The 26696-nt window shown below is 37.9% G+C and overlaps 2 protein-coding genes across 5 annotated transcripts in view; both read right to left on the bottom strand.

Moving 5' to 3' along the window:
• Nucleotides 1-26696, bottom strand: part of LOC131076579 (squalene synthase 1) — a 121047-nt gene that overhangs the window by 59629 nt on the left and 34722 nt on the right. For all 4 annotated transcript variants that reach the window (XM_058013827.2, XM_058013824.2, XM_058013829.2 and 1 more), the window contains 2 exons: nucleotides 8204-8246; nucleotides 6241-6330 (listed from right to left, as the gene is read on the bottom strand). In XM_058013827.2, coding sequence (XP_057869810.2) covers nucleotides 6241-6330; nucleotides 8204-8246 — 133 coding nt within the window. The remainder of the gene's footprint in view (nucleotides 1-6240; nucleotides 6331-8203; nucleotides 8247-26696) is intronic.
• LOC131858738 (uncharacterized) lies at nucleotides 20799-22899 on the bottom strand. The gene is made up of 2 exons (XM_059212154.1): nucleotides 21197-22899; nucleotides 20799-21110 (listed from the first exon to the last, which is right to left on the bottom strand). Exon 1 carries the CDS (start codon nucleotides 22519-22521, stop codon nucleotides 21247-21249), a length of 1275 nt encoding a protein of 424 aa, XP_059068137.1. The 5' UTR covers nucleotides 22522-22899; the 3' UTR covers nucleotides 20799-21110; nucleotides 21197-21246.

Raw genomic sequence — 26696 nt, 5'->3', positions numbered from 1 at the left:
AGGAATTAACCTTGGATTGCATTGAAGCATGAAATGTAAATACTGTAAGTAAATGTTGGAAGATTATCCTCAGATTTGCAATGGTAGATAGAAGATTGATGATGCGATGCTCTTTAGATGTAATCACGAATGTTGTATGCAATAACATGACAATCACATTAACATGAATGACCTAATCAAACACACATGCTTGCATAAATATTGATGTGACTTTGCTCCATGATGCTTGAAGGATGAAATGCTGCTTTGAATGCTTGAGAATGCTTAATGATGAATGCATGACAAATGCACAAATAATGAGGTATGTGTGTTATGTTCAAATGAATTGATAGGATGTACTTATATAGGGTTCCCTAGGTAAACTACCGATTAGGCCGACCTCCAATGTTCACATTGAGGCAAAGTGACCAAAATCCATTGGGGAGGGGAAGACCTCGCCCAAATCTGAATTGACTTCTATTTAAGGGGGACCAGGGCAATGGGGCACCCTAGTCCAGACCAGGGCGCCACCACACTCTAGTCCTCCTAAAATAGGACCAGCAAATCAGCAAATGGGGGAAGAAAGCTCGGGGATATGTCCCACTCAGCGGTGCAAACACTGACATCAGATTCGAAGTAAGAAGGGCTAAAACAGGCCTAGGATGAATGAATATAGGACACATCATAACATGTCAATATGTAAGAAGAGTTACTTTCTATTTTGGAGACTACTTTCATGTAGTGGGTGTAATGATCCCAATTTCTGGCTGAGTCAACCAACTTTAAAACATTAAATTAATAAATGAATTAGTGAGTTTTTTGAATAATTGTTTCAAGGGCCAACTTTGGTGGCATAGGAATCTAGGCCAACTTGGTATAAAAAGATTTTTAAATAAATAACATGAAATTTTAGTAATTATTAAAATATTTCAAAGATCAACTTGGGCCAACTTGGAGGCAATTAAACTAATTATTTTGGTTGAGCTGACATAAGGAGATGCATGTATAAGTACAGGTTGGAGGATTTTAAGGGGGCATGTAACGTTTTACATTGCTCTGCATTAAACGAATACAAACAAAGAGATGAAAACCTGAGCATCTGCTCCTGGTAGGAAGTAACCCTTACCAGCTTAAGATTCTAATTATTTAATTCAGTTGTCTAGGCTTGCAATATTAGATTTGGGTTGTCTGAGCCATATTACTCTATAGGAGACGCCCAAGGAAGTTGAGGAGATCAGACGCAGACTCATGAAACAAATTACAGCTGAAGCACAATACAATTTTCTTTGCTTTTGTCCTCGACAGAGCAAAGGTTAGCATTGGCGCTCAAGAAGACAGTCGCATAACATTCAGACCTGGAGATTCAAGCCAGACACTTGTTGCTTCTTTCCAAATGTCCACTTGGAGAAACCCAACAATCACTCTTTTGTCGTCTTCACTTGTCTTTTACCATCCCATTCTACATGTTCACATTTGGAAAAACATTAATTACATATTTAGGTCCACAAGTCACCTTTACCACTGCTAGTGGAACCTTTGTCCTTTACGAATGTATTACAATAAATGGTGAGAATAAATATTACAAATTATTTTTCAAATACATCGTAAGTGCCTAGGGACACTTTCCAAAGATGTTAGAACCATGCAATACGACATAGCATTTATAAGGTAATGGTACCTTAATCCTAACAATTTCCTCATCCCCCAAGAATTAATCAAAGAAATCATCTTTTTCTTAGTCTTGCACACCTTCACATGACCTCTACTACCACAATTCCAACACTTGACTTTAGATTTACCAAGAGACCTGGACATACACTTTCCCTTGGACTTCTTATCTCCAACCTTCTTCTTACCCCCTCTATCCTTTGACCTACCCCTACAAATAAAGTATCACCAAAGGATTCATCCATGGACTTTCTTCTAATCTGTTCACTTTAAAAACTCATACAATGTCCTCAAGTTCAGGACAAGAATAGTTACCACTGACTGTGATAATCAGATTCTCCCATTAATCAAGTAAGGAACAAAGTAATATTATGCACTTATTCTCTTCTTCTAGCTTTCCTCCAAATGACATTAACTGACTCAAAATTAAATTGAAAGTGCTAATATGATTGTTAATAGTCTCCCTCTTTTACATTCAAAGAGTACAACTTTCTTTTCAAGAAAAGTTTATTTGCCAAACTCTTGGACTAATGTAAGGTTCAAATCTTCTTCCACAGCAAATATGCAGTTGGTTCTTCTAATACATTCAATAATATACAATTTGAAAGATATAAACAAATAGTACTTATAACTTTCTCATCTAGTTTATTCCAATCCTCATCAAACAAAATTATAGGTTGTCACATAATTGTCCATTGATATTTCTCCACCAAGAGTCTTGAACTTTCAAATACCACAACTCAAAATTCTAGTCATTGAATCTTTCAATCTCAAATCTCGACATGCTAGCTATTAATCAAACAACGGATGTGTTGTGACCTAATCACACATCACCCCATCCCAGATAGGGACCCCCCTAGCTTTTAGGCCCTTTTTGGTCGTTTGGTCTTGGTCTTTTGTGGGTTTTGGTAGCAGTCTCGTCAGTCTCTCCACTTTGCAAGTGTTTGGGGATCATATTGATTTAGTCTGCTTTTCATTTGAGCGAGTTTAGTAAAGTCTAGGGCTTGTTTTGTCCTATTTTAGGGTTTCTGCCTTTTGTCCTAAATTTTAGGGGTTGCTATTAGGGTTTTGGAAAGACTGAACATACGACTGGAATCAAAACCCTTCAAGGAACCTTCTAGTAAAATTTGAGCCAAAACAGAGCAACTTTCTATTTTTAGAAAGTTCCTATTTTTTAGGGATTTTACCGAGTCCCAGAATGTCGTCATTTTGCCAAAAATCAAACTTACTATTTTTAGTAAGTTTTTATTTATTGTAAGTCATTCTTGTATCCTGTCTAGGGGTCTAACACTGACACTTCGAAGGTTTCTATTTTTCGAAAGTTTGTTCTGACAGGACCATTCGGGCAAGGTGACAAAGATCAGGCATTTGCAACTATTTCTAATTCCGGAAAGTCAAAAAGCAGGCAAAGAAAGCCAGAAGATGGTTGAATACTGGAAGCCCACTCCAGAAATGGAAAGCTCAAGAAAATACTCTAATTTTGGAAAAATCATCCCAAATTCTTACTAGGCGCCAAAATGAAGCAGGCATGGAGGATTCACAAATTCCACTAAATCCTCCAACAAGTCAAATTTCCGCCCTACTCTCCAGCCAGGTGCCAAAATGAAGCAGGCATGGAGGATTCACAAATTCCACTGAATCCTCCACCAAGCCAAATTTCCGCCCTACTCTCCAGCCAGGAGGCAAAATGAAGGGGGCATGGAGGATTCACAAATTTCACTGAATCCTCCACCGAGTCAAAATTCTGCCCCAGGTCAGGGACAAGTGCCAAAATGGAGGTCCCGTGGAGGATTCACAAATTCATTGAATCCTCCACCAGCGAAAAATGTCGCCCTGCTACCCATGAAGGCGCCAAAGTTGATGCATCATGGAATTCATTCCGCAGTTAGTGAATCCTTAGCCAAGGCAAAAATCCACCCTAGGAGTTGAAAGGGCGCTCAAGGAAAAGTGTCATGGAAAAGTGCAAAACAAAGAAATTCCACGCCCAAGTCCAAATAGCGCCCAAAGGGAGTGAAGGGTGCCAAATCCGCTAAGGCATGAAAGGAGGTAGAAGTCATAAAATCCCTCTCCATGGCATTTTAGCGCCCAAGAGAGGGAAAGAGCGCCAAATTGGGGGATGCAAGGAATCCATGGAAATGAAGAAATTCCCCACCAAGTGCAAAATGCCGCCTAGGAAGAAAGGAGGGCGCTAAAATGGTTTTCTCATAGACAATGGACAAGATGATGAATTCCTTTCGTAGGTGAAAATTTCCCTGAGGCATGGAAGGGCGCCAAGGTGGAGTACTCAGGGAAAATAAGATGTGCACTGGATTCCATGACAAAATGGGATTTGCGCCTAGGTAATAGGGAAGGGTGCCAAAGTAGAGGAGTCATGGAGAAGCCAAACAATGATGAATTCCTCCTTCTTCAAGGAATAGCACCCAAGTGCTAGGTGAGGGCACCAAACAAGGATGTCCATGGAGACTTTGAAAAGAATGAATATCATCCACCAAGTCAAAATTTTGCAGTACTCTCCAGCTGGGCGCCAAAATCAAGCATTCATAGAGTATTCACAAAATTGATGAATTTTCCCCTCAAGTGAAAAATCCACGTTTAAGCTTGAAAATTGAAAATTTGCCTCTAAGGCATGAAAGTCAAAGGGTCAAGGAAGAATTGAAAGTAAAAATCCCCTCAGGCAAATTTTTGAATTTTCTATTTTTAGACAACGAATCTTATCAGAATATGGAAAAGTTTATAGATTCGAAATCGTGGCGAATTTCTCTATCCAATGAACCTGGCTCCTAAATTTTAGGGGGATCCCTAAAAACTAGGGGATGTTGAAAAGGGTGTGAAAATTCCTTCAGAAGCAGAAGGCAACAATTTAGAAAAAAAACAAGCAAATCTTTAAAAAAAAGATCCTTCAATTTCCCTCTGAAATTTGAAAGAATGGAAGTTAATGAGGTGGCGAGCAGAATCTTCCAAGTATGACACATGACTTGGTGCATTTAATGAAACTTCTAAACTCATACTCACTCACAAGGGAAGTTTCTTTTGCATGGCACAGTGATTGGGAAAGTATGACGCATCATGAATGCAATTGCTAATTTGATGCCTCCTAACTTAGCAGGACGTTTTGAAGGATTCTATATAAGAATGGAGAGGCATTTCATTTCTCACGTGCAGGATTCAGGAAAGGAGAATTGGAGAAGTGAAGGGTGGTCATATTTAGTCTCTGTTTTCATCATTTCCAAGGCGCTTCCCAGGATGGCGGAATCAAGCAAGGCAGCTACCCTCTCCAGGGGAGCATTGATCAAGGCAGAAATGAAAGGTTTCCTTCCTCATTCCCAGTTGAATTCCCGATGGGAAGAAATCAGTGATACTAATTTGGGCACGTTCAATTTGGCTGCATTCAAGATCAGAATGTTCGGGACAGCAGGGCATAGTCCATCACCAACAGCTGTCAAAATTGTCAAGAGCAGAATTGTTGCGGCAGCTGGTTTTCCTCCTGCTATTCAGTGTCCAGACTTGGCCCTAGAATGTGCAGAACATTATAATTTGGAGCGGAAGACAATCTCAACGCCAGATGGCAAGCTACTGGCAACATTGACTCCAGAGTCAGTTGGTGAGGCTTTCAGAATTCCTTCGCACTATTCCATGACATACAGGACCAGCAGCAGAGCTAAGGCAATATATGAAGCAGGTCCTGCCAGGTGTGATGATTTGATTAATAAGCAATGGTTGCTGAAACCCAGGGTGTATGCCTCCAAGATGCCAAAGACTCTCACTATCTTTGAGTTCAAACAGGAGTATGTGGACCTGATAAAGATGCTGAGCAGAGTAATGGGGTGTTCACATTCTGTGAACTTTGAAACCTGGATGTTCTTCTACATAGGCGAAATCATGAATTCAAATGGGCTATCGACTGGCCAATCACTACTTGCACAAACTAGTAAAAGACTAATGTTTATCCAAATGGTCTTTCATACATGTGGAACTGCACAATAATTCTAACCACATCTACAAAAGCATGCAACACAAAGACAAAAGCACAACTTTTGTTTTTGTTGATGCAAGAATGCTGAATCCCCTGAGATACTCTTGCATCACAAGGCAGGTACATACAGATAGAATAAATCCTGATCACCAACCTAAAAAATTGGTTTTCTGTTAAAGTAATTTATTGAAAATTTTGAAACTTCAAGGAAAAGACATAATTTTGAAATGTTTGGTTGATGGTGACTATTGACTTTATATTGAACTATAGCTGTTTTTGCATTAAGAATTCATTCAAACGAACTTTAAAATGTTGAATTCTGAATGCATGGGTTACAAAAATAGCATAGCTCTTTATGTAATCATTTAAGTTACATGAAAAATCATGAATCAAACTAGAAACGATTTTCAAAGTTGCTTCATTCCCTAGAACACTACATTTGATATTTTCCAATCATGCTCAATGATGTGAGTAAAGAAGAACAAATTAAATTACAACCACGTGTGTTTATAATAACCAACGCTCAAATAAAGAATGAATTAATATTTTCGTAAGCCACTGACCTAAGGTAAAAGCAAGTACACCCATCATAGGAAGGTTTAAAAGACAGAAATTCTTACAAGAGAAGTGCCACGAAGGATCATATATGTGCTGATGGAAATTAGTCAAAATTGGTAGCTTTGTATCCACTGGAATACTCATATCATCCTCTGTAAAGTAAAACGTGATTGACTTAAGCAAACAAAATAGAACACTTAAAGCATACATAAAAAACCAAGAATATTTCACCTTTACATGCACAACTTGCAGCAATAATATAGAAAACAGAGTTGTTACGAGAGTCCAACATGCTTTGTGATTAATTTTATAGTTCTGAATTTTAGCCTTGTGCATCTAGCGCAAATATTTCCACCTGGATATCTAGTCTTGGATGAACACAAACCTAGGTCAGAGGCCACATGATAGATGTGTGATTAATTATGCTATGTTAGTAAGGCAGGAAAATCTTAGCTCAAAGCAGACACCATACTCGTAATGGTGTAACCATGTATCATAAAGAAATGCAATGCATCAATAGATTACTCATAGTGTAATCAAAGTGCAGATAGTTGTGCACCAACCTTTTCTGTTCTTGACAATGCCCACAACCATGTTGCCTACTTAACGCCTCCTGTCAGTTTTCTTAATATGGTGAGAATGGCCATATGGCAAACAAGACCAGACAAACACCATGTGAAGAACATTCTGGCAAGTATATTTAGTCATGTGGAATACTGTGAAAAATTATTCATAATCTATGAATGCATATATGTGTGCATCTCTCTCTTCCACTAGCAAGTGTTTTGTAATAGGACATCAAAATGGTAAAGAACTGCTTAGAGTAAATCAATCCGCAATAAAGAATTAGTAGGGGAGACCTTGTGGTGTGACGGGGGAGCTTTATCCCTGTAGAGCCATCAACGCAGGTTTGAACCTTGCAGTATCACCCTCTACTGTGTCAACAATTGAGATTGCTTACCCGCAAATTTTGTACATGAAATGTTTGCATCTCTTTTTGATAGTTTATATCTATATAGTGGCCTTTCCACCTTGAACGATCGGAAAAAAAGTCAATCCACATTAAATAGTCAGGACCAGAGACCTACACGTTATACAAGAGAAACAACATGCAATGCAAGGGCAGGTAGCAAGAAAAATTGATTGGGGATATGTTGATTACAATGGGAAAAAAAATTCACAATACATCATATCAAATTTCTAATATGAAATGGAATGAGATATGTTATCTTTTGCTACTGTTACATCATTAGCTTGTTTGTCAGGGTACTTCAACTAAAACGGAACTAGTTTTAGAGAGCTACCAAATTACAGCTTGTTTACCAAATTAGCATGAGCTCTGAATTGATCAAACTCTACACTGAGATATTATATAAGGATCAAAGATTTACTGTTATCAAAAAACTGTACATTTCTCTAACAAATAGTGGAATTCTTCAATATGTTTGTCGCCAGAAGGATCATATGCACTTGATTAATATAGATGAAGGTGCTACGTGTTAGATGTGTAGTAATAAAAGACAAACACCAACTGCTCAGTCTGACTGGCACTACAATTACACAACTCAGTTTTAAAGTCCCTTACACCAATTGTGGTTCTCTTATATTATGCTTTGTTCATATAAATATCTTTTGTTAAAGAAGAAATACCTAAGCACTGGCTAGCTCTAATGCTTATACTTTTGTAGCCTCTAAAGGAAAACATATACAGTCTCTAGGACATGAATGGTTAAAGAAAGCTACAAAACCCAGAATACAAGCAAATCTTCCAAGAATAGAAAACAACCAAGCAACATAAATAACAAAAGAAGTAACAGAGTTGGACAGTGTCTTTACAAAAAAGGCTGCTTCATTTTCTATTTCAGCACTAGATTTCGCGAAAAATATGTCAATTGGATGAATGTAACTCAAGCAGGATAATATCTCCATAAACTGCATTTGTGGTTGGTCTAGAAGGGGCATAATTTTACTCAACAAAATAAAACAGAGATACAACCAACTTTAAGGAATCGCTGTAGAGCTAACCAACAGTATCAAGTCCTCGAAGAACCAAATAGAAAATGCAAACCTGTACACCAAAATAATGAGTATAATGTTAGCCAAAAACAATCGTACTGCACTCTTTTATACAAAATAATTGAAATCTTGCTCCAGACAACAATACATGAAAAAGGAAAAGAAGACAATAAAGACAATTGTCATTAGCCTCTAATCTATAATGCTTATATAGTTCAAATCAATATGTTCTATTACTTTCATGAAAAAAACAGCAAAACACAGACCTGCATGTTATTTAATTTGTTGAAAATTTGCCCTTTATCCAGTCATTCCAACCCTTGATTTGGGTTGAGACTACATGTAAACTTTGATGTCCCACATTCCATGAGATGATTGTGAAGTCTTTCCAGAGTAAAAAGGAAAGCAATTAGCATCCAGAAAGAAAGAAAGGCATGTTATCAATCTCCACAGGCAACCAAAGCAGATTGATGGAGTTTAATATACATGTAGTTGCGATATAACAGATAAGGGTAGAAATGAACTCTGGAAGCCAAAAAAAGTAATTAAAACCAAAGCCATATCACTTAAACAACTGAAAGCACCAAAAAAGGGCTGAACACAAGGGAGGTAAACCCTGACAATAGAGTACAAGTACAAATGTAAATAGCCAAACCAGGGTTTGGGAAATAAGGGAAAAGAAGCCAATGAAGATTGAGTTGGTAAAGTGGTGCAGTCACGTACCTTCATCAATTCTTGGAATGGTAACAAGGAAAACTACTAACATCATCAGCCACCACCACCATGATCGGATAATATCCATATAAGAATTTGCCAGACTAAGGGTGTAAGGTTGGACAATCTTAGGAGGAAGCATGAAGCTTCCATTTGATGCACAAGCCTCCAGGTTCACAAGCAATTCAGTGTCACCCAAAAACATATCGAGTTTCTTTTTGGATTTGCTTTCCATTTTGATTGTGTTTTCAATTGGTTTTGTTTTATCTTTGGGAAATTTGTTTGAAACAAAATTTGGCTGTGATGAAGCAACTTGGATTTTTTGGAAAGAGTTAGAAACTCGGTTTCAACCATAGTATCAAAACTCGCCGCAAGTCCAGCGAGTTTCCCGAGTTGGCAAGTCGAGTGAAGCTCGGCAAGTTTTGGTAGCTCGTGACTTGAACTTAGCGAGTTTTTCGCATGACTCGCGAGCCAAGCGAGTTATGGACAAACTCGCCGAGTCCAAGCTCCAGGACTCGCGCCACAGCAGCTCACGTTTTGACTTGCAAAAAAAAAAAAAAGTTTTTTGACCAGGCAGACAGAGAGGCTGAGGCTGTGGCTATGGCAGAGGAGGAGGATAGAGCACAATCCGGCACAGGCACAGCTGATGTTGATCATTGTGGCACCTCACAAGCGGAGACTATGGCTACTCAGTCATCCAGGACCTACCTTAGACGCCTTTGTAGGAGGCAGACAGACTACTTTGAGGCTGAGGCTGAGGATGAGCTAGAGCCTGAGCCATAGACTTGTTTTTGTTTACAATTACATATATGTTTGGGAACATTTGATGTCATGGATTTTATATACATTTGACAACATTTATAACTCTATATATCTATGTTTTTTGTTTCCTTCAGCTACAATTTACATTTCTACGCATGTGATGGATGTATGTTTATGTATGTGATCAAATCAGCTTCTATTTGATGATGTTATAGTGTATTTAAGCTTTATTCAATAATGGGTGCATGAAACAAGTTTTAAATCGTTAAAAATCTCTAAATTTCAAGGGTTTTTTTATTTTGCTGGGTCATTGCCGAGTCGTTGCCGAGTCATAGCCGAGTCCGAGCCAAGTCTAAGTCTGGAAACTTTGGTTTCAACACATTCTCAAGTTTGCAAAACTTAAAAAATTCACTGACAAAAGAGTTTGTCTACAAAAGAGTTTGCCAACAAAAGATTTCACCAATGAAAGAGTTCGCCGATAGAAGAGTTCACCATGGAAGAGTTTGTCAAAACCCACAAACAAAATGGATTGAAATATTATGCTAGATGATTCAAATTCTAAGAAGGCAAGACATTTGGTGACAATTCAGTTTTGACAATTTTCAAACGATTCAGCTTCCCAACTATCATATACAAGGCAGATTCAATGTTCACAAAAAGCAGTTGGTTGTTCTCAAAAGGTGTTGTTGGACAAGACGGTAGATGAAGAATCATGTTGTTTGAATTGGAATTGAACTCCTAAATCACTATAATTGTTGAACTATGAACAAATCTTCAAATGGAATGAAATTTCAGAGTAATTATTTGCATATAAGTGAGTTGTTTGGCTACTTATTCTAACTGTCCAATAAGACCCTTAGAATTTGATCTGCACCAAGAGGTTACCGAGAGATTGGAACTGTCAATAAGCAAAGTTCTAAAGGATTCTTGTTGTGGGTGAATAAGGGTGTAGACCTTGTTGAGACATGGACCGGCTAGGACTCGAACCTAGGACCTTCTATATGTTGCCGGAGTGCTCTACCACTGAGCTACTGGCCCCTCTTGGACCAGTCCATCGTCGGTCCAAGTGTGGCTTATTTCCAACACCAACACCCCCCCTTAAGCCACACCTTTCGTATGCTTGGGGCTCCTAGCTTGGACCTAGCTTTGATACCATGTTGAGACATGGACCAGCTAGGACTCGAACCTAGGACCTTCCATACGCTGTTGGAGTGCTCTACCAATGAGGTACTGGCCCCTCTTGGACCAGTCCATCGTCGGTCCAGGTGTGGCTTATTTCCAACACCAACAGACCTGCAACTGCAAAGAACTTGCGTGAGATGGCACACAAAGGACGTGGTCGCCGAGGTGGGAAGACCCAACAATAGTGGATATGTTAAGAGGTATAATAACAAGGTTTGAGGCTATTGAGATAGCATAGAGAAGAAGAGTTTACATAAAAGATTAAGTGATGATGAAGAAGATCAAGTTGTTGAGGGCAGACATGTAGCCAACCAAAGATAACTTGATCAAGGAGAAGGGAGACTAATAAGAGTTATAATGAAGATTAATAGCAAACCCAGATTTGACCCTCCGAATTATGATGGAGTTTAAACCCCAAAGAGTTGCTAGATTGGATCTCCGAAATGGAGAAATATTTTGATTTTGCAAGTACGGAAGACAACCGGAAGATTATTTTGGTTGAAAATTTTGTACACCTGAAAGGCGTGCAAAATTGTGGTTTCAGCCACAGTGTGTGAGTTAAAAACTCTCCTAATTCTAAGGGAAGGCTCCCCCTTTCCTACTATTACAAATTAACTATAACACAAACACTAATCTAACTTGGGTGGGACAACATCCTTTTCTCTTCTTTCAGAAAAGATGATATGCTTTTCTCTTTTTTCAGAAAAGAAACTACAACTAGAGTGACAAATACATAAATTCATAGATTTTAACAACTACATAGATACTTGTATAAAGGAAGCAAAGTTTGCATGAAAACGCAAAGTCTTATGTCACCTCCCCGGGACGGGAATGTAGAAACAAAAGCTCAAAGTCTTTACTTTCCTACTGTCCTATCTACCTTTCAAAATGATTAGTATGATAACAGTGTACAACATATAACAGCTCAGAGTCTATTAGTATAATGCACTCTTGATTGCTATTGAATAAGAACAAGTACAAGCACAAAGTCTTGTAGCCTCTTCCTATCTTGACACTTAACTATACTAATTTAACCTTCAATATTTGCAGCACAAAGTCTGCAAGAAATCAGATTAAAGCTCCTTTTAACAATCTCACCAAAATCTCAAGTATATGTAGAAAAATCTCAAGTATATGTAGAAAAATATACCACTATGACATAAGAACACAATGGATATAGGAACAAGGTTTCAACACAAAGTTTGAAACTCAAATGCCTTCTTGATATTGCTTGAGAAATCAATTTACAAGTATAAAACACAATGTCATTATGACTGTAAATTTTTGTAGAGTTTTCTTGCTGGATAAGATAAAAATTACAAAGAGCACCCTCTGATATATATAGGAGAGGGGTTGAGAGCAAAAAATGGGATAAGTCTAACTAACTAGGACTTTTTTCACAACCATAACCATGACTTATTCCAAATTATAGTCCTATTGTCTTTCAACTTGTAATTTGTTTACATGTAATTACAAGTTACAAGAATGCAAGTAATGTGACTACTTGCAATTACAATTTTTGGCATCACATGTAATTTGTCAAAGGGAAATTACAAATGTATAATTGAAACTAATCCAAGTGTCCAAGACACAACTCTATTTACATCATCGTCTATCTAAGAAGTCTTCATGCTGCTACAAGACGTTGGAACTTGAAGTATTCAAGATCGGTGAAGGTATTTATCTAGGAACATCAACTTGCATCATTTGACCATGAATGGTAATGACATTGACCTTATGAAGATCAACCACTAAACATAAAGATAATTAACATTCTTCATTGGCCACTATGATAGTGAAAGTCACCGCTCTTCATCACTTAGCGCTACTACAATGCATTGTAACAATGCATTCCTCTACTGCATTACTCATCGACCTCCACATTTACAAAGGAAAGAAAATATTCCCAATGGTGAGACAAGAACTGTCACCCCTGATTTTAGGTAGGACTTGACTTAGCCACTGTTTTCTGCTTCATGGTTTATGCTATTTTGATCTTCTTTGTACATATGATAGCCTACTCTTTTCATTTTACATCATTACTACCATCAACATATGACAGCACTAACTTTTGCTTGATGTCCTTATATGCATTAAAACCCCTTCCAATCAGGTCTTTAGGACTCGACTGCAAGTATTGATCTTGCAAAGGAAAGACATAGGAATGAGAGTGTGGAGACAAAAGGTGAATTTCGGACCTTGGGAGGCGAAATGCAAGTGCAAGGGATAATTGCAAACTTGGAATGCAGAATTTGTGGAACACAAGTTGGGGAAGAATGAAGATACTTATACTTGCAATCAAGTCTTGAAGACCCGAATGCAAGTAAGCATGCTTGCCCAAGAAGGCACCAACTTGCAATCGGGGTTTTGAAACCGGATTGCGAGTGTGAGAGGTTTGCAAGGTAAGTATTAACTTGTAATCAGGGTTTTGAAACCCGATTGCAAATGAAAGGTAATGATAAAAAAACATGAACCGACTGCAACCAAAATGCAAAGGTAAAACAAGGTCTCGCAATCAAGATTTAGAAACCCGATTGCAAGTAATCACAATTTGCAAGAGAAAGATAAATACCTTCATACTTGCAATCAGGTTTCTAAATCCCAACTGCAAGTAACTTTATTTCATGTCCTTGTAAAGCGAACTTTACTTGTAATCGGGTTTTAGGAACCCAATTGCAAGTGCACAAATACTTTATAAAAACAAGTTTACTTGTAATCAGGTTTCTAAATCCCAATTGCAAGTGAAGTTGTAATCGGGTTTCTACGACCCCAATGCAAGTAAAGTTGACTTGCAGTGACAAAAAAAGTTCCTACTTGCAGTGACAAAAAAATGTTCCTGCTTGCAATGAGGAACTCAAAATCCGAAATTGCACAAAAAGCTAGGAAAATGAAAGCCAAAACTAACCAAAACTTGGACAACGATGACAAACACACCAATTGATGATTTGACATTAACAAATAAAACCTCGTAAAACATGTCTTAGAGAAGAAAACTACGAATTTTGAGTAAAAATTTGTAGAGGTTGTCTATTTTTGAAAATTCAAAAATTGAGACAAGTTGTTAAATATTCCTAAACCAAATTGAAATGGCATGCATCCCTATGGTGGGATCACTTGCACACTGACAGACAAAGGAGAGGAAAGGAGAAGATAAAAAACTTGGGAAAGGATGGTGACACTAAAAGAAAAGTTTTTGTTGGAGGACTATCATATTAGTTTATTTCAGAAGTTGCAAACTTTAAAACAACAAGAAACAAGTGTCAAGGAGTACACTAAGGTGTTCTACTATTTAAATATAAGAGCAAGGCATGTAGATGATGATGTAGAACAAGTCTCAAGATATATAAATGGATTGCATATGTCAATTCAAGATGAAATGAGTTTGGTTAGATTGTGTAATGTAAAAGAAGCAAATCAATATACTTTGAAGGCAAAAGAAAAATAGACAAAAAACAACAAAATAATAATAGCGGAAGGAGCAGAATTTCTTAGGGAAGAGGACAATCAAGTAGCGGAAAAGTTTATTCTATAAAACAGGAGGAAGCCTGCACCTCCCAATCAAGTCTTATACTGGAGAGATGGGTGGTAGAGGAGGATATTTCAAAGGGAGAGGAGAATCTTCAAGACAAAGAGGAAACTTTGGTAGAGGTAAGGGAAAAGGATTCACTGGCACATGTTTCCAATGTAGAGAAATTGGACATTGGGCATTTGAGTGCTATCAAATACAACAAAGTAGTAGTAAAGGAAGAGGCCAAAATTCATGTGGCCCAAGAAGAAGAGAGTGTTGCTTCACTAAAGTGTGGAGAGGATCCAAAAGATGGAGTCTTTGATGCTGCAAAGGATTTTGTTGAATCCTGAGAAAGAAAAATTAGAACCAATGCATAGGAGAAATTTGTTCAAGACAAGATGCAAGGTGGGGGGAAATGGTTGTAAAGTCATAGTGGCAGAAGCAATATTGACAACATTGTGTCAGAAGAAACGGTGAAGAAGATGAGGTTGAAGAAAGTGAAACATCCCATTCCATACATAGTTTCCTGGCCACAAAAGGAACATCAATTGCTGGTAAGTGAACAAAGTCTAGTAAAATTTCAGATTGGAAATTATAATGATGAAATTTTGTTGGACATTATGCTCATGGATGCCTGCCATATTCTTTTAAAAGACCTTTACAATTTGATAGACAAGTTGTGCATGATGGGAGAACAATCACATACAAGATAAAGAAAGATGGGGAAGAATTTATTTTGAATCCAATGAAAGATAAGAAAGATGAAATAACTCCCAAGGTTTGCTCAGTTTCAAGGAAAACAAATTTAAAGGATTTAAAGAAAGGAGTGTGCTATGCTTTTATTCCTGAACTGGCAACAACTGTGACAACAAAGAAGTAAGAAGAGATGCCAATAGAAATTCAGAAAATTCTGGATGAGTATGCAGAAATAAAGGTGAAGGAATTGCTTGATGGCTTTCCATCTCTTGGAGCTATAAGTCATTGTATGGATTTGATTCCTAGTGCAAATCTAGCAAACAAAGCACCTATTAAAAATGAGGAGATAAATAGGCAGGTACAAGAATTTTTGGATAAGGAGTTAATCAGGTAAAGTCTCAGCCCATGTGCAATTCTAACAGTGTTGACACCCAAAAAATGGGTAGTGGTGGATGTTTATAGACCACAAACTCCAAGGCTATAAACAAAATCACAATCAGATATAGATTTTTGTTATCTCAGATGGATGATATGATAGATTGTTAGAGCAAGGTAATTCACTAAAATTGATTTGAAAAGTGGGTACCATCAAATAAGAATACGAGAGGGAGGTGAATGGAAAACTGTCTTTAAAAAAAAAGATGGTTGGTATGAATGGTTGGTGGTGTCATTCGGATTGACAAATGCTCCCGATACTTTCAAAAAGTTAATGAATGATGTGATAAAACCCTACCTTGGTAAGTTTGTTATTGTGTATTTTGATGATATATTGATTATCAGTAGAACCAAAGAAGAACATTTGTAACATGTTAGGTTTGTCTTGCAGAGGCTGAAAGAGGATAAATTGTTAGTGAAATTGAAACACTTCTTTTGAATTTCTGTAAAGTTCTTTTGTTTTGAAATCAGAAGCACATGAGATGGGTTGAATTTATGTAAAGTTCTTTTGTTTTGAAACATAGGAGTCAAATATCTAACTAGGTAGCTGATGTCTCTTATTGAATGAACTAAGGGTGAATGTAGTTGGTTTTGATTCTATGAGCGAATAGTATGAAGCGGATATTGATTTCAAAGAAACATGGGCAGCTTATATAAATCCAGTAGAGAAGGACAAGACAACACATCTAAAATATTTAATTTAGGAGGTTTTGTTGTTCAAAAGTAAGAGACTATGTATACCTTGTGGATCAATGAGGAATAATCTGATGAGAGAAAAACAAAGTGGTGGATTGAGTGAGCACTTTGGTGTTGATAAAACATTATCACAACTGAATGAAGGTTATCGTCGGCATGGAATGAGTGCAAATGTGAAGAAGTTAGTGCAAGGATGTAGAATTTGTCAATATCCAAAGGGAGCAAAACAGAATACAAAGTTGTATCAGCCACTACCTATTCTAAAGAGACCATGGGAACATATAAATATGGAATTTGTTTTGGGATTACCATAAACACAACAAGGTAATGATTCTATTTTTTTTGTTCTGGAGATATTTTCAAAGGTGGAGGCGGTTAATTTTATTCCATGTCAAAAGTGTAATGATGCATCCCATATTGCTGCATTATTTTTCAAAGAGGTAATTAGGCTAAATGGTTTACCTTAAAGTATTGTTTCAGACCGTGATGTAAAGTTTGTTGGCCATTTTTTGTGTATCTTGTTGAATAGGAGTTTGAGTAATTTGCGCACATGTTTGATAGGTGATAAACCAAACCAGTGGGACTTGGTATTAGCTCAAGCGGAGTTTGCCTATAATAATTCGGTCAATAGGAATCTAGGGAAAAATCCTTTTCATATTGTGTGCGTATATAGCCCCGGGGTGTTGATAAGTTGAGAGATAGTGCTGATTTAAGCAGAAAAAATATTGTGTTTGAAGGTTTTGTTAAGTATATTCATGATTTGCATAAGAAAATTAAGCTTTGGAGAAGAGTTCCATTAAATATAAAGAAGTTGATATGCACAGGAGAGAGCAAGAATTTCAAGTTGGTGATTTGGTAATGGCACATTTATAGAAGGAAAGATTCCCACAGGGAATGTATAATAAACTGAAAGGGAAAAAGATAACTCCTTGTAAGATACTGAGAAAGTTTTCATAAAAATGCTTATGATATACAACTTCCAACTAGCATTGATATTTCCCCCATCTTTAAAGTTGCTGATTTAAATAAGTATCATAAAGGAAAATCAAGTACATGAGAGAATTTAAATTCAGATTTGCAGGATGCACCTGAGTGGATACATCGTTTACCTAAGAAAAAGTTTGAACAAATTGACAAGGTGATTGATTCTTAGGCGATTAAGTGAACAAGGGGAAAGGAATATATGGAGGTTCTTGTCTGATGAAAAGATCGACCAACAAATTCAGCTTCTTGGATACAAGGTTCTAAATTGGTTTAAGTATGGGATACCCATTCCCAACTTACCTAAATATTCATGATTTGCAGCCTCATGAGATATTTCACTTACCCAGCATGTTTGATGCAAGAGCAATCAGGTTCACAAGCAATCCTGGTCACCCAAAAACATTTCAAGTTTGTTTTCTGGTTTTGCTTTCCATTTTGGTTGTGTTTTCAGTTTGTTTTAGTTTGTCTTTGGGAAATTTGTTCAACTCTAAATTTGGTGAAATGATGAAGCAACTTGGAATCTTTGAAAAGAGTTAGAAACTCGGTTTCAGAACATTCTCAAGATTGCAAACTTAAAAGTTTGCCAACAAAAGAGTTTGCTGATGGACGAGTTTGCCGACAAAAGAGTTTGCCGATAGAAGAGTTTGTTAAGACATGGACCAGCTAGGACCCGAACCTAGGACCTTCCATACACTGTTGGAGTGCTCTACCATTGAGCTAGTAGCCCCTCTTGGACCAGTCCATTGTTGGTCCGGGTGTAGCTTATTTCCAACACCAACACCCCCCCTTAAGCCACACCTCTCGTGTGCTTGGGGCTTCTAGCCTGGACCTGGCTCTGATACCATGTTAAGACATGGACCAGCTAGGACCTGAACCTAGGACCTTCCATACGCTGCTGGAGTGCTCTACCACTAAGCTACTAGCCCCTCTTGGACCAGTCCATCGTCGGTCCGGGTGTGGCTTATTTCCAACACCAACAAAGTTTACCAACAAAAGAGTTTGCTAACTGAAGAGTTCACCGACAAAATAGTTCACCAACAAAAGAGTTCTATTAGAATAATATCTTTATTACTTATTATTAATGGTCAATAATGTAACATAATGCACATATTAGTTAATTTCTATTTTCCTTCAGTTCACAATTGTTTCTTTATAGAAACATAGTCTTTGTAATTATTTAAATGATTGTTTGATCATTTCATTAATTCATTCAATATTTTACCAAAACATGGGTATCAGAGCAGGAAAACAAAAAAAATTCGTTTTCTAAAATTTCGAAAGAAATTTTTTTTGAAGTTATTTTTTTTGGTGAAGTTCATGGAAGTTTTTTCTGAAAACTTTAGAGGGTTTTGCGGGTTGCATCAAGGGTTTTGAAACTGACCCATCAGCATTAATTTTCGCGATTTTTTTAGGAACAATCTGCGCGCATTCCAAGATTTCATGAGCCAACTTTGCTTGTTCTTTTTGCCCACGTTTTCTCTTTTGTCAGCGATTTTTCTGAGCATCTCCGCAATGAACCTCTTCTTCCAGCCACAATTCTTTTTTTGCCCACACCCAACTCGCACAACGGATTTTTTAGGCACCATTTTTTGTTTTCTGCTCAACCCGACACGATTTTTTGCAGCTCTCCAACCTTTGGCGGCGAATTTTTGTTCTTCAAAACCCACATGGGTTTTTTTCGTGCCGCAATTCTTCCTCTATGTTTCCCCCAGCATTTTCCACAATGTTTGACATCAGGCTTCCAATTTGTTTTTTGCCTTTGTTCAGATTTTCTGCAATCTATTACAACCTAGGGTTCTAATTTTTTGCCAAAAAGGGTTTTTATAAAATCCTCACATTTTTTTGTCGGAATAAATTTTAACCTACTGATTCTGTGTGTTTTTTACAAAGATTTATGGGTCTTCGTCAGAATATTTTGGGTCTAACAAAATCTGTACCTTGGGATTTGTGTCATTCGTACTTTGTTCTGTCTCGAAGTCTGCACCTGAATCTACCTTAGTTTCTACATTGGGATGTGTGCCTTGGGTTTGTGCCCTTCAAAAATCAATTTTTTTGCCTCTTTAGATTCTCATTTTCCATGCCTCAAAAAGCATGCACAACAGCGTCTTTGACTAACATAATGTTGGAAGGCAGTCAACGATTCAATGGCAAAAATTACGACACTTGGAAGTAGTGGATGATGACAATCTTTGAATATCGTCCCCTTGATAATCTCGTTCTAGGTAAAGAGACTCATCCTACAACAGCTGGACAAAATCAGCATAAGTTTGACGAGTGCAACCAAGAAGCAGTCATGCTTATCAAACTTTCAATTACTAATGATTAACTACCTCAAGTGCCATCCGGCAAGACGGTTGTAAAGATATAGACTATTTTGAAGGATCTCCATGAGACATCAGACAAGAACCATGCGTTCTTTCTAAACAACCAGCTATTTTTTATCATGATGGATGAGTGTATGTCCTTACAAGAGCATCTGACAAAGATTAAGAGCATTCGAGATCAGCTGGAAGCCATAGTTGAAAAACTTGGATTTTGCAATAACTCGGCAAGGCCAAAAAAATTTAAAAACTCGGGACTCGCCAAAACTCGGCAAAACTCGGCAACTTTATCGAACATTTGAAAATACATTTTTTTTTTATATATAATTCAAAAACACACATTTACACCAAATTTGTATAACATATATGATTTCCATGATATATAAATCAAATTTTTTTGGTAATACATAGCAACAAATGCAAGTATCATAGCATAAACCAAAAATCAAGTGCAACATATGAATAAGAGTTCAATACATATCAACGTATCATAGTGACAGTCTCATAGAGTTATAGAGTCATAGACCACAAAACAAGAACCTCTGAAATTCTGATTACATATCAAGTTCAAAGTTTGGTATCAATGAAAATAAGAAATCATAAATTGCGTCTACGACTAAAGCTCAAAACAGATTGTGGCCGCTGGGTGGGTGGTGCTGAAGTAGTGGCAACATCCTCAACACTAACAGGTGCCTCTGCTGCATGATCAACCTCCTGCTCCTCCTCACGTGCTGCCACTTCCGCATCGCATTCCTCTCCTGCCCTCTCCAACTCACTCAGCTGCTCATTAGTAAGGAATGGATCCAAATCATTATCAACATCATCAGGAGAAGCAACCCATTCTGCTGCATATGGATCAATGTCATCCAAGTCAAGTGCTTCATGTGAATCTTGCCCTAGCACCTTCTTCTCATGTAATCGAATGTTGTACCGCACATAGACAAGATCATTCAAGCGTTGTTGAGTCAACCTATTGCGCTTTTTTGTGTGGATGTTCTCAAAAACACTCTAGTTGCGCTCACAACCAAAAGCACTACAAGGCTGTGATAATATGCGGATGGCAAGCTTTTGAAGATTAGGCGTTGTGGCACCATAATCTTCCCACCACAAATCTGCAAGGATACAAAATGTGATTTGTAACTTGTAAAGATTTCAATAATCTTAAAGAGAGAAATAAATGGTAAAAATTAAACATATGTTTTTTTTTACCTGGTCGTAAGGTGGCTCTCCTACGTTTGCAATCAGGTGAAGAAAACAATTCCCCTAAGGCCTTCTTATAACTCTGCAACTCATCAAGTATCAGGTCTCGAAAGATCTCATCATCAACTAATCTCCGAATGCATGTGTCAAGGCCAATTCTAACCTCTGCATCTGCTCTGAAACTCGGAGAGTAAAAAAACTTGGGATTCAAGAAGTAGGCAGCAGCATGAATATGTTGGTGGAGTTGATGGTTCCACCTCCGATCAATTATGCGCCATATGGGTTCATACTTGGTCTTGTTTGACCCATACAAGTGTTGAATCGCCTCTTTGGCCTTATCCATGGCCTCATATAGATACCCCATGGAGTTATGATCCCCATCCACTATTCGTAGCACCCTCACCAACGGTTCCGACACCTAGATATAAAAAATCTAACAAAATCAGCAGATTGAAATATTAGAAAATTAAATAATAAATCATCAATTAAAGTTTCAAAACTTACATTGATGATCTCCTCCACTATCTTGGCAAAATTAGTATCAAAAATGGCAATCACAAGTTCACAACCTTCTCTGCTTCAGGCTTTGTAGCATAAGGACTCCCCAACCATCTTTCACTCACGAACATCCGCTTCAGGTTGGGCAATGTAGCAAGTATGCTCTGCAAGATGAGGAAATTGGTAGCAAAGCATGTGACCCCCGACCGCACAAGATCCTTACCTTCAGTGTGCTCTCTCATAAGATTCAGGACCCATGTGTGATTGTAGATGTATTTGGTGATATTCCTTCCATCTTCAACCACTTTCTTTACCCAACTTAGTTTCCCTATGTCCTCAAGGAGCAAGTCAAGACAATGGGCAGCACAAGGGCTCCAAAATAATGTCGGATGTCTAGCCATTAGAAGTTTGCCGGCTGCCACATATGCAGCTGCATTATCAGTCACAACTTGGATGACATTCTGCACTCCCACATCCATCACCACCTCATCCAACATGTTGCACAAGGTCTCCGCATTCTTCACTTCATTGGAGGCATCAATTGATTTTAAAAATACTAACTGTCCTCCTGAAGCAACTAGAAAGTTGATGAGTGTCCTATTCCTACCATCTGTCCATCCATCAGAAAGAATGGTGCAGCCATTCTTTTCCCAAATAGTCCTTTGCTCTTCCACTAATGCATGAGTGTTTTGGACCTCATCCTGCAATAACGGTCCACTTACCTCGTAATGGCTTGGGGATTTGAACCCCTTACCTGCCACAGTCAACGCGGTGACCAATTGGTCCCAAGATGGACTAGAAATAGCATTGAACGGAACATCGTTGTAGATAAAAAATCTAGCACACGCCACCTTGGCTTGTTGGTGAGCCTCTTTATTCCATGCAGTGCCAAGCAATCCAGGTTGTGCACCAGGAGTGTTACGTGGAATAAAGAAGTTTTCCATGTTGCTGTCCAAAGTTCCCTTTGCTCGTATCCGTGGCCCAAGGGAAGAACCAGATGTCGCCACATCTGTATGTGACCCTATGGAACTCAAATCTGCCCTTGGGGCTGCCATTGCCTCTGCTGTTCTCTTTTTTGTTGCCTTCCTTTGATCATATGCTTCAAGCGTTGCTATTGCATCTCTCATAGCCTCTTCAGTACATTCCGTACAGCTTGTGGTATCTCGGCATTGAATTTTTGCAAGGTGATATTTGAACCTATTAATGCCACCTTTTAAAACTTTTTTGCAATGGTTGCAAAAAACATCTCCTCGTTTTGGACCTGGTCTCCCATGTTTCCAACAAGGGTCTCTCTTTTTGCCACCAACTTTAACTGTAGAAGCTGAATCCATTTTCTTTCAAAAAGATGTGGAAAAGAACCTAGCAAAAGAGAGACAACATTTAGAGATAAATAACATTGTTACCAAAAAAAATCACGAACATCCAAAAATTACAATGACTGTATAACTGTATTTTATTTACAGTCATCTATTAATAGATGACTATCTAAAATTAAAATTTTAATTGGTTGTGTATTTTTTTAAGTTTTTAACTTCAAATTTAAATTTAAATGAAATACTTTAATACACATTGACATTACACAGTTGACAGTCATTTCAAATGACTATGAGTATGTATTACACAGTCATTTCACAATTGACTGTGTAATACACAGTCATTAATTACAATGTACATTAATGATTAATGTATTACACAGTCATCAGTCATTTGAAAATGACTATGTATTACACAGTCATTTCAAATGACCGTGTATTACACAGTCATCAGTCATTTGAAAATGACTGTGTATTACACAGTCATTAGTCATTTGAAAATTTGAAATGACTGTAATGACTGTGTATTACACAATCATTTGAAAATGACTGTGTAATACACAGTCATTTGGAAATGACTGTGTATTACATAGTCATTTCAAATGACTGATGACTGTGCAATACACAGTCATTTGGAAATGACTGATGACTGTGTAATACACAGTCATTTGAAAATGACTGTGTAATACACAGTCATTATTACACAGTCATAGTCATTTCAAATGACTGTGTATTACACAGTCATTTCAAATGACTGTGACTGTGTAATACACAGTCATTTGAAATGACTATGACTGTGTAATGATGATTGTGTAATACACAGTCATTTGAAAATTTGAAATGACTGTGTATTACACAGTCATTTGAAAATTGAAATGACTGTGACTGTGTAATGATGACTGTGTAATACACAGTCATTTGAAAATTTGAAATGACTGTGTATTACACAGTCATTTGAAAATTGAAATGACTGTGACTGTGTAATGATGACTGTGTAATACACAGTCATTTGAAAATTGAAATGACTGTGACTGTGTAATACACAGTCATTTGAAAATTGAAATGACTGTGACTGTGTAATACACAGTCATTTGAAAATGACTGTGTATTACAATACACAGTCATTTCAAATGACTGATGACTGTGTAATACACAGTCATTTGAAATGACTGTAATTACTAATTACTAATGATTGTGTATTACACAGTCATTTGAAATGACTGTGACTGTGTAATACACAGTCATTTTCAAATGACTGTGATTGTGTAATGATGACTGTGTAATACACAGTCATTTGAAATGACTATGTAATACACAGTCATTTGAAATGACTGTGTATTATTTCAAATGACTGTGTAATATTACACAGTCATTTCAAATGACTGTGTATTACATAGTCATTTCAAATGACTGTGTAATGACTGTGAATTCGAAATAAAACAATACAAAAAGATACCTGGTCGCGCGTGCAAATGCAAACAATACACAGTCATTTTGACTGTGTAATACACAGTCATTTCAAATGACTGTGTATTACATAGTCATTCGATTAAAATTTAAAATGACTGTGAATTCGAAATAAAACAATACAAAAAGATCACGAATAAACAAGTAAAAACCTGGTCGCGCGTGCAAATGCAAACCCTACTGGAAATCCGAAATCGCGTGGCGTTTTTTGCCTTCCGGAGTCGCGCGAAATGGAATAAAGACTTAGGTTTTTTTTTTGCCTACGACTTAAGTCGCATTTTTTCGCGTTTTGTGCCGCGTTTTCGAGCGGGTTTTAGCGATTAACGGCGAGTATTTGCCAAAAAAATCGCGGCAACTATATGAAAAAATCGCGCCGAGTATTTCCGCGATTAACTCGCGCGCCATTCTGGATCGCAATTACTCGCGAGTTTTTTAATGGCTCGCCGAGTTTTGCAAGCCTGCTGGAAGCAATTGGTCAAAAAATGGAGGAAGAGGATATGATAGTAATCACCTTGAAGAGTCTACCTAAATCTTATGAGCACTGCATAGAAACGCTCAACATTACTTCAACGAATGTTGACTTGAAATTTCCAAAATTGTGCACCAAACTTCTGCAGGAGGATCATTGGAAACAACAGTTTGTTAGCAGTGCCACTTTGTCCTCCTCAGAACAAGCCTTCGCACACAAATTCTTTCACAAGGAAAATCTCAATCATCTCAGCAGAAAGCCCCAATCAATCTCAGGATAGCTTGAAGAAGAAGAAAGTCAAGTGTAACTACTGCAACAAATATGGTCAATTGATAAAGGAGTGTTGGAATTAGTTGGCTTCCGAACAACGAAAGCAAGGAGGGTCTCAACCTAAGGCCAATGTCGCAGAGCACTCAAAGCAGAGAGAATCTGCATTTTATGCTTTCATGGCGAAAAGACCTCTAGAATATGTGAAAACTTCTACTTGGTATATAGACTCTGGTGCATCTTTAGACTTCACTCATCGACGTAATCGGTTCACAGACTTCTCTCCTTTCACTGGTTTAGTCATTTTTGGAGGAGAAGAGTATACTGTTGTTGGCAAGGGCAATGTTTAGATTCAGTCTACTGGGAGGAATCTCATTTTCCTCAATGTATACTATGTTCTTGGCATAGAACTAAACCTTCTCTCTGTGAGCCAGATTATGCTGCACTCTCCTCATCTTGATGTGGTATTCAGTTCCCACAAGTGTTCAATTGTTGATCATGTGACTCACACTATTGTGGCTGTTAGCATCGAGGATCATGGTCTATACAGACTTGTGGATACGGGTGATTCTCTTGAGCATGCCTTTGTAGTTAAATCATCTTCTATCAACAGTCTCTGGCATCAGCAGTACGACCACTTGAACATTCATTATCTTGCTCAGCTTGTTCAAGAGGATCTAGTTCTTGGCTTACCTGATCTCCAGAGTTAGAATCACCGAGTTTGTGAAGCTTGTCAGGTTAGGAAACAGCACAAGACACCATTCAAGGATGGTGACTCATGGAGAGCCTCAAAGGTACTACAATTGGTTCACGTTGATGTATGTGGTCCAATGAATACACCTTCTATTACTGGTTCCAAGTATTTCTTGCCTTTTGTTGATGATTTCAATCGTAAAATGTGGGTGTACTTTCTTAGACAGAAATCAAATGTGTTTACTGTATTTCAGAAGTTTAAGGCCTTAGTAGAAAAAGAGACAGGCTGTCCTATAGTCACTCTTAGGTCAGATAATGCGGGGGAGTTTTGTTCTACCGCTTTCTCCAACTTCTATGATACACATGCCATCAAACACCAGTTAACCACACCTTACACTCCTCAACAGAACGGCGTTGTAAAACGTCGCAACCGCACTATAACTGAAATGGCTAGGTCAATGTTGGAACACACAAGTGTTTCCAAGAAATATTGGGCAAAAGCAGTATATACAGCAATCTATCTCCTTAATCAGTCTCCCACACAAGCTGTTAAGGGGAAGACTCCTGAGGAAGCATGGACTGGTCACAAACCTTGGATCGGTCATCTTAAAGCCTTTGGCTCTTTAGCATATGTTTGGATTCTAGATGCCAAGCGCTCCAAGTTGGATTCCAAGAGTCAGAAACTTATGCTCACAAGGTACAGTGACAACCACAAGGCTTACCAACTAATTGATGTAGACATTGATCGTCTCAACTTCAGTTGCGATGTTGTCTTTGATGAAGAACGAGGACCTTTTCCGTTATCCTCATCTATGTAGAATTCTAAGGATCAGCGTTTGAAGGCTATTAATTTGGGTGTTTGTCTTCCATTTAGTTCACCTAATGGGAGAGAAAATGCAGAATCTGAATTTGATGAAGCACTACCTAAATTTCCTCTGGATGATGTTAATCTTCCACTTGTTCTAGATCCAATTCCAGTTATTCCTCCTACATCTGATGTTGGTCCTTCTACTCTTCAGCCTAAATGGTGGGCTAAGACCATAAGTGATCTTCATCCTGATGAGCTCATCAAGGGTAGATCTTCCAGAAACAAGAGCAAGCAGCAAAATCAAATCAACTTTGCTCTCATGGCCAACATTCATAGTGTTTTTGAGCCCCAAACATATTCTGAGGCTAAAGGAATTCCTGAGTGGGAAAAGGCTATGGAAGCTAAACACAGTTTTCTGAAGAATAACACGTGGGCCCTTTCTAATCTTCCACCAAGGAAGAAGCCCATTAGCTGCAAGTGGGTGTATGA

This window comes from Cryptomeria japonica, chromosome 10 (genome assembly GCF_030272615.1).
Source record: "Cryptomeria japonica chromosome 10, Sugi_1.0, whole genome shotgun sequence".
Taxonomy (NCBI): Eukaryota; Viridiplantae; Streptophyta; class Pinopsida; order Cupressales; family Cupressaceae; genus Cryptomeria; species Cryptomeria japonica.
This window is presented reverse-complemented; position numbering and strand designations above follow the sequence as displayed.